The sequence below is a fragment of the Balaenoptera physalus genome (genome assembly GCF_965194825.1).
Source record: "Balaenoptera physalus genome assembly, chromosome: 3".
NCBI classification, from domain to species: Eukaryota; Metazoa; Chordata; class Mammalia; order Artiodactyla; family Balaenopteridae; genus Balaenoptera; species Balaenoptera physalus.
The window spans coordinates 43,942,951-43,956,812 of NC_138890.1; the positions used below are offsets into that span (position 1 = coordinate 43,942,951).

The window sequence follows — 13,862 nt, forward strand, 5'->3', positions numbered from 1 at the left end:
AAAATGAGAGAAAGTACTTGCAAATCATATATCTAATAGGGGACTTGTATCTAGAATATATAAAGAAGTCTTACAACTTAACAACAAAGACAAAAAATTCAATTAAAATATGGGCAAAGGACTTGAATACATAATTCTTCAAAAAAGATATACAAATGGCAAATAAGCACATAAAAAGATGTTCAACATCATTAGCCCCCAGGGAAACACAAATCAAAACCGCAATGAGGTACCACTTCACACCTACTAGAATGGCCATTATCAAGCTCTAAAGAGGACGTGAAGAAACTGGAACCCTCATACATTGCTGGTAGGAATGTATAGTGGTGCAGCCACTTTGGAAAACTCTCTGGCAGTTTCTCAAAAAGGTAAACACAGAAGTATCATATGACCCAGCAATTCCACTCCTAGGTTTATGTCCAAGAGAATTAACATATGTCCACACAAAAGTTTGTACACAAATGTTCATAGCACTATTTATTCAAAGTAACTGAAAAGCAGAATGAATGTGCGTCAACTGATGCACGGATATACAAAATATGGTATATTCATACAAAAGAGTAACATTCAGCCATGAAAGAGAAATGAAGCACTGATATATGCCACAAATGAATGAACCTTGAAAACATCATGCTTAGTGTACGAAGCCAGACACAAAAGGTCACATATTACATGATTCCATTTATATATAATGTCCACAGTAGGCAAATCCACAGAGACAGAAAGTACATTAGTGGTTGCCAGCGACTGGGAAGACAGGGAGATGGTAAGTGACTGCTAACAAATATGGGTTTAATGATAATGTTCAGGACTTAGTGCGATGTGAATATGCTAAAAATCCCTGAATTCACACTTTAAAAGACTATTATGATATGTGAATTATATCTCAATTAAAAAAATAAATTCCAGCTTCTTACAGGTGCTACATTAAGGAAAACACAGATAAATCAATTCAGGGCATCTAAGCCCATCATCAGGGAACCCAGTGAGGAAAGAATAATGCTCAGAAAATCACCAGGGAGGTCAGATTGGCTGTTATGACTCTAAAAGTATTCTAGTAGCACTCCATGTCAGTCTCTAGGAAATCTGCATCATGCTTTATACGATGACTAGCCCCAAAGTGAAGCTATGGCCTTAGGACCAAGCTGGTTTCATTTCTCATTCACCTCTATCTTGCCATCTTTCAGGTGTTTCCTCTGCAGTATCAGAAACAAGGACAGTCAAGTTTATGACTGAACTCAACTCATTCAACACATTTTATTGAGTACCTGGAAAGTGCCAGGCACTTGATACACCCAGGGAATCAGCTGTGATCAGGAAAAATGCTCCCTTTCCTTGATGAAACATATTCTAATATGAAAAATGGATAATAAAAAATATGCTGCTTCTCTTCAATGGCTCTCCCATCTCCAACCTATTCAATGGCCTTTTCTGACCTGCTTCTGGAGAGGTAGGTTTCACCTCTGAGAACTGTATAAACCAGGCTCCCTTTTACTAGCAAGAAATTAGGCAGCAGGAAGAGAGAGATGAGGGTATTTCTTCTCCCTGCCTCAGCCTCACAGTTCTGGCAGTAAATTTCAACTACTACATCTCCTGTAGGATAGACTTCCTCTATAGCACCAGATCTCACTGGAAATTCTACTTTCTTCCTCTGTCTTTTCATGCTGAAGCATGTGTGGCAGATTATCTGAAAAGACAGCCACTAATGATTCATTTCAACCTATATGTTCAAGCTGATCCTCCCCTTAAAAAGTAGTATCTAGTTCACCTCCCCGTGAATCTGGACTTGCCTTGTGACTTGCTTTGACCAGAAGAACGTGGCAAATGTGATGCTCTGCCTGTTCTGGGACAAGTCCTTAAGAGGCCCGGCAGCTTCCACTTTGACTTTCCCGGGACCCAGCCACCTAATAAGCGCTCAGGCTAAATTATTAAATAGGGAGAGATCACATGGAGAGAAAGAGAGACAAGCCTAGCCCACCACTCACCAGTCCAGCCACCCCAGCACAGAGGCACCAGATGTATGAATGTACCCATCTTGGATCTTCACTCAGCTCCAGTCGAATTTCCCCGGCCAACTCTACCAAGTACAGAGCGGAGACGAGCCATTTCTACCAAGCCCTGCTCAAACTGAATAATCGTGAGTAAATAAATGATGGTTGCTTTTTTTAAGTCACTAAGTTGTGGGCACCTTGTTAACATAGCAATAGAGAACTGAAACTGATGGTAATGGGTCCTCACTGCTGCTTAGTCCCAGATGCCTCGACATCCTTATTAATACCCTTAATCCTGACCTTGGCTCCATGAAGGGTCCACTGGCTTCATTCTCTTCAATTAAACCCTCTTGAGTTCTGTTTTGAGTTCTGAGACACTGCTCAACACAACAAGTAAATAAATAAATAAGACAATCACAGATTCTTGTTGGTACCAGGATGAAAATAAGCAGGTTGCATGATAGGCAATGACAGAACCAACTTCAGGCAGGGTGTTCAGAGAAGGCCTTTCTAACTAACTCTGCTTAAGTCAGCTAACATCTGCAGCAAAGAGGCTGAAGGAAATGCAGTGCTAGTGGAAGCAAGGTTGGTGACAAACTCAGCTGAGGAATCCACTTCAGGTTCAAGTCACTTTTTCTGGTGTCTCTGCCCCATGCCACAGAGCTAAGGCTTGCAACTGCTTTCATATCTCTGGGTATATCACTCATTTCATTCGTCCCATTAGGCTGAATATTTGAAGTAGAAGAAAGACAAACAAAAAGAATGGGAATGGCTCCTTCCCTGCCATGCTTGCCTCCCATCTCCCAATATACCTGAAAATACAAGTTTGAAGGGTGTGAGCCATACTGCCTAAGAAGAACCAGGACTAAAAAATGGGAGGGATGTTAAAAGGGACTTTTACATAAGGTATGAAAACATATTTTTTCCCCACAGTTAGGAGTAATTTGAAATTAAGGCAACATATTTTTATCAATACAATTGGCAAAAATTCTAAAGAGCAATAGCATCTAGTGCTGGTGAGGATGTGACAAAATGGGCTTTTCAATATGGTGCTTGGTGAGAGAAAGAACTGCTATCCTCTCTTTGGTATACAATTTGCCAACATCCTTAAATAAAAAAACATATAACATATCTTTCCCTGGTCCCACTTTTGAGAATCTACTCTAAATACCATATGTAAAGATAGATGTGCAAAGATCTATTTTATTGCAATATTGTTCACAGTGGCAAAAATAAAAAGTAGGAACAACCTGATTATCCATCAATAAGAAAATGGTTCAATAAATTATGATACACTCATATTAAGGAATCACACCAGTATTAAAAAGAATGAATTAGATCTATATTTATTGAATTGGAGGGATATCCATAATATATTATTAAGCAGGTATTTTAAAAAGCAAGCATCAAGCATCATGTATAGTATGATCCTAAAGCAAAAGTTACATATGTGCACATATATTTGTTTATATTTATAGGAACATGAAGACAGTGTGGAAAAATACATATGCTTTTAACAGGATTACCATAGAGGGGTGAAAATAAATGGAAAAGGATTACTTTTCTTTACATATTTTTGGATTGTTTCATTTATTGAAATGAGTGTATATCACTTTCATTTTTAATTCTGCTGTCCCCACCCTTCTTTCCACCTCAGGCAACCAGTTCTGATTTACTTCACCTTAGATTAATTTTAACTGTTCTAGAATTTTATATAAATGGATTCATAATTTTTTGTGTCTGGCTTCTTTTGTTCACTGTTGTGCCTGTGAGATTCATCCAGGTTGTTGTATACATTGGTAGTTTATTCCTTTTTCATTGCTAAGTTGTATTCCATTCAAATGGTGTATCACAATTTGTCCATATCCTGCTGATGGACATTTGGGTTGTTTCCAGATTTTGGCTATTGTGAACAAAGCTGCAGTGAACATTCTTGTATGAGAATTTTTTTTTTAATTGAAGTATAGTTGATTTACAGTGTGTTAATGTCTGCTGTACAGCAAAGTGATTCAGTTATACATATATATATACCTCCTTTTTTATATTCTTTTCCATTATGGTTTATCAAAGGATATTGAATATAGTTCTCTGTTGCACAAGAATTTTGACATAGATTTCCATTTCTCTTGGATAAATACCTAGGATTTGAATTGTTGGGTCAAAGGGTAGATATATGAGGATGTATGAACATATTTTACTTTTGGTAATTAAAAAAAAAAAACCAATAAAAGCATTTCCAATAAAAAATTTTGAAGAAAGAGAATGTACTTCAAAACGATAATAATCCTTGCTATCTTTTTCTGCATCCTTCCTCTCCCAATAGGTGTTTGCATCTGTCAGTTCTTAGGCTTCCCAGGCCAGATCAGTGACCCACTGCTTTTCAGGATGAATCATCAAAGATGGGGAAATTCTAATGTTATACCTGCCCAACAGGAACTAGGTTTAGATAACGCCCACCAGAAGCCTTAAGACTCAAATGATAATTCAAGAGAACTGCTAACACACAGGAAAAGCGGCTTCTATAGTCGGAAACTTATTGCTAACCAAACAAAACTCATGACACTCCTTTTCTATAATAACAAGTTGTCACCAGAATAGATACTTAGCATGAAAAAGAAGAAACGAGTCAAATCAACACATCAACAAGAGTAGCAGAAGTAACCCTACTGCAAGGGAGGGTTTACAAACAAATGGTGAACCAAACCTTGGTAACTTTCCAAACTTAAACTGAAAGTCCAAGATGCTATAAAAATCCAGTCAATACCATGAAGACCTATTCTAGGAAGGATTGGCTGGAATAAACATATTTTTTTAAGTGTTAAAAAAAGGGGTACTGCCACACTGTCAATGACAGATTTTAGCACCCTTTTCCTCAGAACTGGCCTTGAGTCTTAACCCATAAAAGGGTCACAGTTTCAGTATATCCTCCAGGATACAGCTGTTTAGACCAGGGATGGACCTCAGACAGTTCAAGTTTGGATTCGAAGTGCCATGGGAAGCCAATAAAGTATTCTGTGCAAGTAGTAACATGGTCTGATTTATGATTCAAAAAGATCTTGGAGGAATAAATTAGCAAGCATTTGCAGTAGTTCAGATGAGAAATGATTATGGTTGACGATGGCAGTGGAGAAGGAGAGAAGCCCTAGGCAGCCCCTCAACATCTACAAGCCAGGGAGAGGAACAAAGGGTTTCTGAAGGAGTCGACATGTAGACCTAAAAGACTGTGGGGTCATGAAAGCTAAGAGAGGGAGTTTTTGAGAAGGAAGAAGTGATCAACTGTGGCTTCAGAAGTAGTGATGAGGAGCCTATTTGTGAAGAAGACAGCCTTCTGTTAAAGGGAGCAGAGAAGCGGGACGGTAGCAGGAAGAAGATAAAGTGACAAGGAAGTGACTAAAGCATGTTTGTAGCTTCTTTTGCACTGCAGATAGAAATCTAAAAGGCCATATGCTTAACTTGCCATACAACTCCCTCCATAGAGTAACTACTTTTATCAGTCAGGTTCCCAGTAGCAGACACTGGCACACTCAGAGTTTAGCTGAAGAGAACACCGCAATGGGACAATTTACAGCCGTGCAGGCAGGGTGAGGAAACTCACATCATTTGGGGAAGCACCCAGGCGTTAGCTTCAGGGTGAAAACATTGCCACACAAAGCCTGAAGAGAAAAGGGAAGAAAACTTAGAGCTGGAGCCATGGAAGGGGGGCCACCTGACACCAGCAGTGGCCACAGAGGGCCACAACCCTGTTGCTAAAGCAGGAAGGAAGGAGAAAGAAATATCTCTGCCCCTGTTTTCTGATCCACCCTCACAACATTGGCTGAACCCAACTGGAAACCAGAAGCCATGAGAATGCAGGTGATGGACTCCACAGAGGTCAGGAGGGCACAGAGCAAGGCAGAGAAATCCCTGGGAAGTGGATCGAGCAGGCGAATCACCAGCACACCCTTGCTCACCTCCCCAGCTCATCTCTGACCACTCTCCCTCCCCTCACCCCCACCACTGAGCCTTCTTTCACATCCAGGAACATGCCGAGCTGCATGCTACCTTGGGCCTGGGTACAGGCTGTTCTTTCTATCTGGAATACTCTTCCCCTCTCCACCTCATTAGCTCAAAATTATCTTTCCACCTTCACTTTAAATGTCACTTTCCCAGAGAGGCCTTTCCCGGCCCTTGTCCCTATCCCATCTTCAGGAAACACCACCGTTACATTCTCTCATAGCACCCTGTTCTTTTCTTCTACAGCATTCTTCATCGTGTGCAATGATAGCTTTACCACAGCACTATTTGTTTAACATCCACCTACTCCCTCAGACTAAACATCATGAGAACAGGAATTTGTGTCTGTTTTCACAGGATGATTTTGGCAATGGGGTAAATGCCCAAACACATATTTATTTAAACACTTAATGAACCTGTTATAATACCCTCTCCATGTCACCCATGATCTCTGAATACAAACGGTTTAGCAATGATAACAGATCTTATTTAATCCGTCCTTGTTACATGTCAATCCGTCCTTGTTACATGCTAGAAATGTATGTCATCTCATTCACCACCCACAACAAAGTCCTAAGAGTCAGGGACTCTTTTCAGCCCCATTTACCCAGAAAGGGCGCCAAGGCATGAGAGGTCAAGGAATTTAGTCAAGGTCACACAGCTATGGGTTGTGAACCAAATCCCACTGATACCACAGCCGGTGCTCTGACCTTCCTCCCCACCCCCGCCCCCATTATACTGCCTCATTAAACATCTCCCTTTGGTTTTTGCTTGTTTGTTTATAAGTCTATCTTCCATATTAGACTATAAGCCCCTTGGGTAACAACAGGTTTTAGTCAACTATTTAACCCCACTGCACACTGCAGATGCTCTATAAACACTGAATGTCAACTCTTTCCTACCAGAAAAGCACGCCTTGCACTGACTGACCTCTCCCCTCACCTCCAGTCTTTACCCACATTCATTCTGTTTATTAAAGAACAGTGGTCTCTCAATCAGACTCTTTTGATGTCCACTGCAGTGAGCTCTTCCACTAGAGCACAATTCTTTTAATGAACTGATAAAGAGTTCAAGGACCAGCAAAGCCTCCTGTGAACTCTGAACACCTGGGGACTTTCCCAGGACACCTGCCCTTATCCAGAAAGACCCGGCCTCAGAAACCAGCCAGCCCATCCTTTCTGACATCCACCCAATTCACTCCTCAATCTCACTTGACAAAGCAGGATCAGTTCCCACAGTCACAGGCTGCCTAGTTGCTTCACTGACGGCAACTTGGATTCCTGTGAATAGAGCTTTCAGAGGCCCAGCCACCGGGAGCAGCACATCTACTCTGGGCTCGCCTGTGCTCAGGGGACAGAAGGAGAGAGAGCATCCCAGGAGGCAGGAAAATGATTCCAAGAGCACTTCTGCCTCCATCTCACCTACTGCCAGCACCTGTGCATTCTTGCAGAAGGACTTGGAATGTGTTAGCCCTTTAGAGAACCTACCAGGCTCTCTGAACAGGTCCACCCAAGCCCTCTAACAGCCCTGAAAGGAGACTGAATTTCAGCCAAGAAGAGCCCAACTGTCAGCAGAACAGAGTTAGCGAGGGCATGCCCTCCTACCAGCTTACCTGCTGCACGATGCTGCGGCTCCACTTAACTCCTTCCTTCTTCATTGCTTCTTTTTCTTTTCAATTATCCCCATGGCACTCTTTTCTCTTTTGCTCTCCACAACCCAACTTCTGTGTGATGTGGACCAAAAAAAAAAAAAAAAAAGGTCAGAGCTAGAAAGAACCTTGTGTCATCTAACCCAAGGCATCCCAAGCCCTGGCAAAATCACTTAAGAGGTTTTTTAAAATACAGATTTCTAGACCCTACCTTAGACCTGCAGTAGTAAATAACTATTGCTTTTGTCTGTCGAGGCATGGCTTTCTTCAGAGTTTCTTCAGAGAACTTTTCTTTCCCCACTCTACATGGTTCTCCTAGGACTAGCAATTCCATAATGCGTGGCCCCAAGATAGGTACATGATCCAAACTGGGCTAATCAGTCATTCCCAGTGCTATTAGACTCAGTGGATGAAAGATTAAAGTGTCCCTTTCCCACTGGTTGCCTAATCAAAACAAAGGCAACCCATTCTCCACACGGTAGTAGCCCTATTTCCTGCCAACTAGAAGAAACTTATCTGCAATGAAGGAAAATGAAAATCAGAGAGAGTTCTGACCATATTTGCTAAGTTCCTGAGGCAAATTCTATCTCTGAACTCCTCCGTCTCCTGGGTCAACAAAGTCTCTTGCTCTGCTTAAGCTAGTTTTGAGAGTTTCTGTCATCTGTGACCGAAAGTATAGGGATTAATACATCTACTGAATCAAGAACTCAAAGGTTAGGAAAGAGAATCTGAAATTTTGAAAGATGTGCAGGGATTTCTGATGTATGGCTAGGTTTAGGATATTCTGATAGACCAACCCCTCAGCTTATAAGGATAAAAGCTGAGATCCACGTAAGGGATTTGATAATAATGATGAGGTAGAATTTAGTGAGCACTTACTACATGCAGGACCCAATGTGAAATGAGTTATATGTATTACTTCATTCAATCCTCAGCACATCACTTTGAATTTACTATGTTTACCATATCTATTTGCTTGTTTACTATTTCTGTTTTATCTCCAATTATACATCTACCACCTTACCACCTAGCACAGTGCCTGCAACATAGTAGGAGCTTAATAAATACTTGCAATATTGAATATATTTTACAGATTAATACAATTACTAGCAGCAGTAGTAGTAGCAGCAGGATTACTAACATTAACTGAGTGTTTATTTTGTGTTAGATTCTATTCTAAGTTCTTTTTAAACATTAGCTTAATTGTCTGAAAAAGCTTTTAAGGTAGGTTTCTGTTATCCCCACTATGATAAGAAAACTGAGTCACGGAGATGTCAAACAATTTCCCCAAGGTCACATAGCTAGTAAGCAGCAACACTAAGATTCAAACCCAGGCAATCTGGCTCCAGAGTCCCAGTTCACAACCACTATGCTATACTGGTTTAATTAACTTATTCAGAATGACCAAGCTACTGAATAGCAGATACAGAATTTGGGCCTAGGTTTGTCTGAGTCCAAAATCTGCACTTTTTAACCACTACTTTATACTTCCTGTCTGTGGTTAATCGTCTGACAGTTCGTGGTAGTCCACATAAATGGTGCCCCTGGGGTCGTGCAATATATAATCTGCATAGCTCTTGTGGCAACCCTCAAAATATGATTCGAAACCAAGTATCCTGACTTCTAGAGAGGAAGAGTTAGGTGTGATCAAAAACAACACTCACTGGGCCAAATACTGAAACCAAGGTACAACTGTTTGCCTCTTGTGTCCGTTTGGATGCTGCAAGAAGCAAAAGCCAAGATGGAATTAGAAGTATAAGAGATTTACTGAAGGATAAATGGAAGAAGGAACAGGAGTACGTGGGAAGAGTTTCAGACTACAAGGAAGTTCTGTCAAGAGAGAAAGGAGAAGGAAGATTGGGTTGGAAGAGAATCTGTCCAGTTGCAGCAAAGCTCTGAGGAAATGTGGGCCAGGTCAGTGGGGAGCCCAAGGCAATGCTGGCCCAGCAGAGGAGTCCTGCTTTGGGCAGAAACAGCCTCACTCCAAAACACCTTGCTCAGTCATTGCCTGGGAGCAGCCCAATGACAGCAGAGCCTTGGCATAAATGCTGTGGCTGATCCCCAAGAAGTGGCTGTCGGAGCTGCTGGTCATCCACACTCCTCTCAACTGGTTCTCTTGAAGAAAGATCTGGCCACAGCCTTCCCGTGGCTGCCACAGCCCTGTACTAGGAATCAAACTCCTCTGAAGGAAACACCAAGGAGCCAGCCATAGGAGAGAAGCAGTGTTTACAATTGCTCCTCGCACATAAATAACACTGCTGAGTACATTTGCTTTCAAACCTTGTGTTGGTTTGGCCTTACTTAAAAGCCCATTTAGTGAAAAATATGTTTTCCTGAAGAGGGGTCGGTGGGACTTTTTCTTGTTTATTTTTCTACTGTGGACACATTTAAATTGCCACAAAGAAGTTACTATGGAAACTGCTCCCAAACTTGCAAGATAAAGGGCAAAAATGGAACACTTTGTTAAAATGCAAATGATTAGTCTTTAGAGACCAGAGCACTTTTTAACAAACTCTCCTTGTCTGGTTCTTCAGAGTCCATTACGGGCTCTCTTAAATCAAAGGTAGACAGGCAGGTTTTTTGTGTTATATTCTAGATGGCACTGGTCAACTGTGAAAACACCACAGGTGGCAACTCTGGAATAAATCTAGACACTTTCAAACTTGTTGGATCAGGCAAAGTAGATAACAGCATTGTACTCTGGGTAACTCTGGTGAAGCTGACTATGAATTACTATGAATGTACAAACAGGCCGAGGGCGGGGAAGGTGGTTATTTTTATGTCAGGCTCATTCTGCTGGTGTACCCTGAACCCGCTTGTTTGAAAGTTAATTTGCTGAGCTCTTATTTATGGAAAGCAGTTTCCCTTTCTTATCTCCCCTGGCCACATTCCACCCTTTGAATCTTGAGCTGGACGGTCCTTTCAACACGAAACACAAACTTCTCATTCGAAAGCCCCATTTCTCTGCCTATCTCTTTACCTGCCCCTCCCCACCCACTCTCCAACTCACTTTACTTCTGTCTGCCTGAGCAATCCTAGCTTGACAAAGCTCTCAGATAGCTTTGTCCTGATTTCTGCTTTTTGTACTTTTCTGCCTGGCAATTCTTTCAACTTGCTTGTCTTGTTGAAATCCCAAAGTCTTATTGAAACCCTTTTTCAGAACTGCTTCCAGTTATTAAGTGGATGCAATATGAAGGGGTGATTTGACCTGAAGAACTAAGGGGTCACATGTTCTAGATTCTTGATTTGGGATCATTGTTACCTAGCTTCATGACTAGCAGCAATCAATTTCAGGTCTCCTTTGTGAATCAGAGTCTTCATCTGTTCCCTTCACCAGGAATTCTTTTCTTGCAGTTGTTTTGTTTGTTTGTTTGTTTGTTTTTTGCCAGCTCCTTTTTATCATTCAAGTTTCAGCTTAAATAAAATGTCATCAGGGGACTTCCCTGGCGGTCCAGTGGTTGTGACTCCAGGCTTCCACTGCAGAGGGTGCAGGTTCAATCCCAGGTTGGGCAACTAAGATCCTTCATGCCAAAAAAAAAAAAAGTCCTCAAAGAGGCCCTAAATACTCCCTAATGTTATTTTCCTCTAACATCATTCTTCATAACATTATCTTCTGTTTTCTTCAAGCACTTTCTAGCTGCAATTATCTTAAATGTTCCCTTGATTACTATGTTTTCCTCCAAAGGACCTTTAAGATCCAAGAGAGCTGAGGCCTTGTCTGTCTTCTTCCCAGCTGTATTCCCCACTCCTGGTACATAGGAAATGCTCAGTAAAAATTTGTAGAATGAAAAAAACTATAAAATTTAAGCAGTTGGACCAAATGAACTTTAAGGTTACTTGTGGCTTTAACATGAACACTGTCAAAAATGAGTAAGTGAAAAATAAAGTGACAACAACAATTGCAATAAAACAATGAATGCAGTGTGGATGTATACTTACGCTTTAAGGATATACACCTGCCAAGTTCTTGGGCCTGTCATAGTGTTGTACTGCTGTTTTTATAGTTTCCCAGGGAGTGTGAACTGAATTTCTGAGCTTTATAATACAATATTTAACAAGGATATCAAGTAGCTGTCTAAATATAAGAGCACTGTATCACAGAATTAGAGTGGGATAGGTTTTAAAATACAATCTCTTCAATTTACAAGGATGTAAACTAAAGCCCTGGGAAGGAAGTATATTTGGACATTTGGAACCAAATACAGCGTTGCTTCTGTCAATGAGGAATACATATACCAATCACACTTCCTTATATGTAATCATTATTAATAACATAACAATGCTTTATATTTGAAAAACAAGTTTGTGTGACGAGATTCTATGCCGGTGGTTCTGAAACGTGAGCATGGAGGATTTGTTAAAGCACAGACTGCCGACCCCACCCCTAAGAGTTTCCGGTTCTGTGGGTCAGGGGGCTGGGGAGGGGTGCGGAGAACCCCGAGAATTTAAGAGGAACCCTACTAATCTTACCTCAGCAACTCTCTCAGCTTAACTGGCCTGCTTGGCGTGCTCAAAGAACTACAAGTCCCAGCGTGCCCCGCGCGCAGCGGGAGGAAAGTCGGGCACTTCCGCTCCACGCAGCGCCTCTGTCCCCGCGTCTCGACGTGTCACTGGCGGCGCCGCGGCTGTGGCACGATAAGGCGCTGACTGGGGGAGTTTGAGGCGGCGGCGGCGACCCCGGCCTGGATCTGTCCCGGCGCGGAAGGGTTCCGGGGTCCGTGGGGAACAGGAAAGGGAGGTGGCGGCTCAGCCCGCTCGGGGCACGATGTTGAACATGTGGAAGGTGCGGGAGCTGGTGGACAAAGCGTGAGTATCGGGGGTCAGTTGTGGCCGAGGCCCACTCGGGGGAGGGGCGGGGGGAAAGGGGATCCGGGTCTGCGCGCGGGCCCTCCCGCGTCACGCCCCCCGTCTCGGCCGGCCCCATCATGGCGCCGTCCGGCAGTCTTCTCGGCCCCGGGCCGCGTCCCGAACCGCCAGTCTGGGAAGGGACCCTTCCTCGTTCGAAACATCCTCTTAGCTCCCTTCTCTCCTAAGCAGGCCTTCCTCACCCTGCCTCTACCCCCACCCTTCTAGGCACAGACACTTTGGTCGGGGAGGGGGCGGGGTTGTCTAGAGATGGGTCAGTGCCCTGGCCGGGGAGCTGTCTTGGCCCCAGGCTTTGGGCTTTGCCTCCTGGGCAGCAGCGAAAGCTTGCGGGTGGAGGACTCACTTCACTGGCTCTCTGTGCACCTCAGAGTGTGGTGCAGAGACCTTAGGCCTGGTCGGGAGGTGTCCTTTACCTTTCTGGGTTTTTTTTAATTCCTAATGAACCTGAAGTGTTGGAGTGGGTGGTAGGTGTAACAAGTGGCCACTGTGGTCAGACTGAAGTTACTCAAGAGGAGATGCTTTTCTGACATCAGTGAGAGTAGATCACCACATAGCTTACTGCGATTCTTTTCCTCTGTTTCCTTTTCCACTACACTTCATTTTTGGAGGGCCACTTGTTCCATTTGGTTTTATTAACAAGTCATTGAATTAACAAGAAATTTCCCCTAAAGAAGGAAACAACCCAGGTTTATATCCTGTTGATCTACTTTTAACTTCCCTGACAGGTAAAATAACTAATATATAGTTGATTTTCTTTAAGATTTAAGTGGTAACTTTAGTATCTTACACTTAAATTGAGTGTATCAGATAGATATAACAGTGGTTAAGTAAGGTCTGCTAGGCCAGCAGGAAATAAAGTTTAAGAATTTTCCCCTTCCTTTCGGAGTTTAGTGATGATACAATGTGTGGTGACAAAAACATTTCATTTGTGCCACTCACCCAACCTAAAATCAGGAAGTGTAGATGGCAAATTCTTGAGGCTTTCTTGACCCCAGAAAAAATAATTCATTAAGAGATACAAACTACTAGGTATAAAATAAATTAGATCCAAGGATGTAATGTACAGCACAGGGAATATAGCCAATATTTTATAATAACTTTAAATGGAGTATAATATATGAAAATATCGAATCGCTGTTGTACACCCGAAGCTAATATTATAAATCAACTATACTTCAATAAGAAAAAAATTCACAGTGGCTTGGGTAATACATCAGATAGAATTTAGAGTCTGACCATATTTTCAAGTTTTCTGTGCTACCAAGAAGGCAGTTGAGTGCCTAAGGAGCACAGGTTTGTGAACCTGCAGAGCTGGCTTCAAGCTCTGTAACCTTGGCAGATTACTTAACCTTGAAGTGCCCCAG

The 13,862-nt window shown here is 42.3% G+C and overlaps 1 protein-coding gene and 1 long non-coding RNA gene across 7 annotated transcripts in view; one reads left to right on the top strand and one right to left on the bottom strand.

Annotated features, from left to right (window-relative positions):
- Nucleotides 1-12,208, bottom strand: part of LOC309656958 — a 600,722-nt gene extending 588,514 nt beyond the window's left edge. The window contains exons 1-2 of one of the 2 annotated variants that reach the window (XR_014261625.1): nt 12,103-12,208; nt 7,597-7,707 (exon numbers count right to left, since the gene is read on the bottom strand). This is a non-coding gene — a long non-coding RNA (uncharacterized lncRNA). Of the gene's footprint in view, nt 1-7,596; nt 7,708-10,894 lie in introns of both variants that reach the window. The other variant, XR_014261626.1, reaches the window with a different exon arrangement.
- Nucleotides 12,186-13,862, top strand: part of CLINT1 (clathrin interactor 1) — a 66,370-nt gene continuing 64,693 nt past the window's right edge. For 2 of the 5 annotated variants that reach the window (XM_082453906.1, XM_082453909.1), the window contains exon 1: nt 12,239-12,438. In XM_082453906.1, coding sequence (XP_082310032.1) covers nt 12,398-12,438 — 41 coding nt within the window. In that variant the 5' untranslated portion in view covers nt 12,239-12,397. Of the gene's footprint in view, nt 12,439-13,862 lie in introns of all 5 variants that reach the window. The other 3 variants (XM_082453907.1, XM_082453910.1, XM_082453911.1) reach the window with 3 other exon arrangements.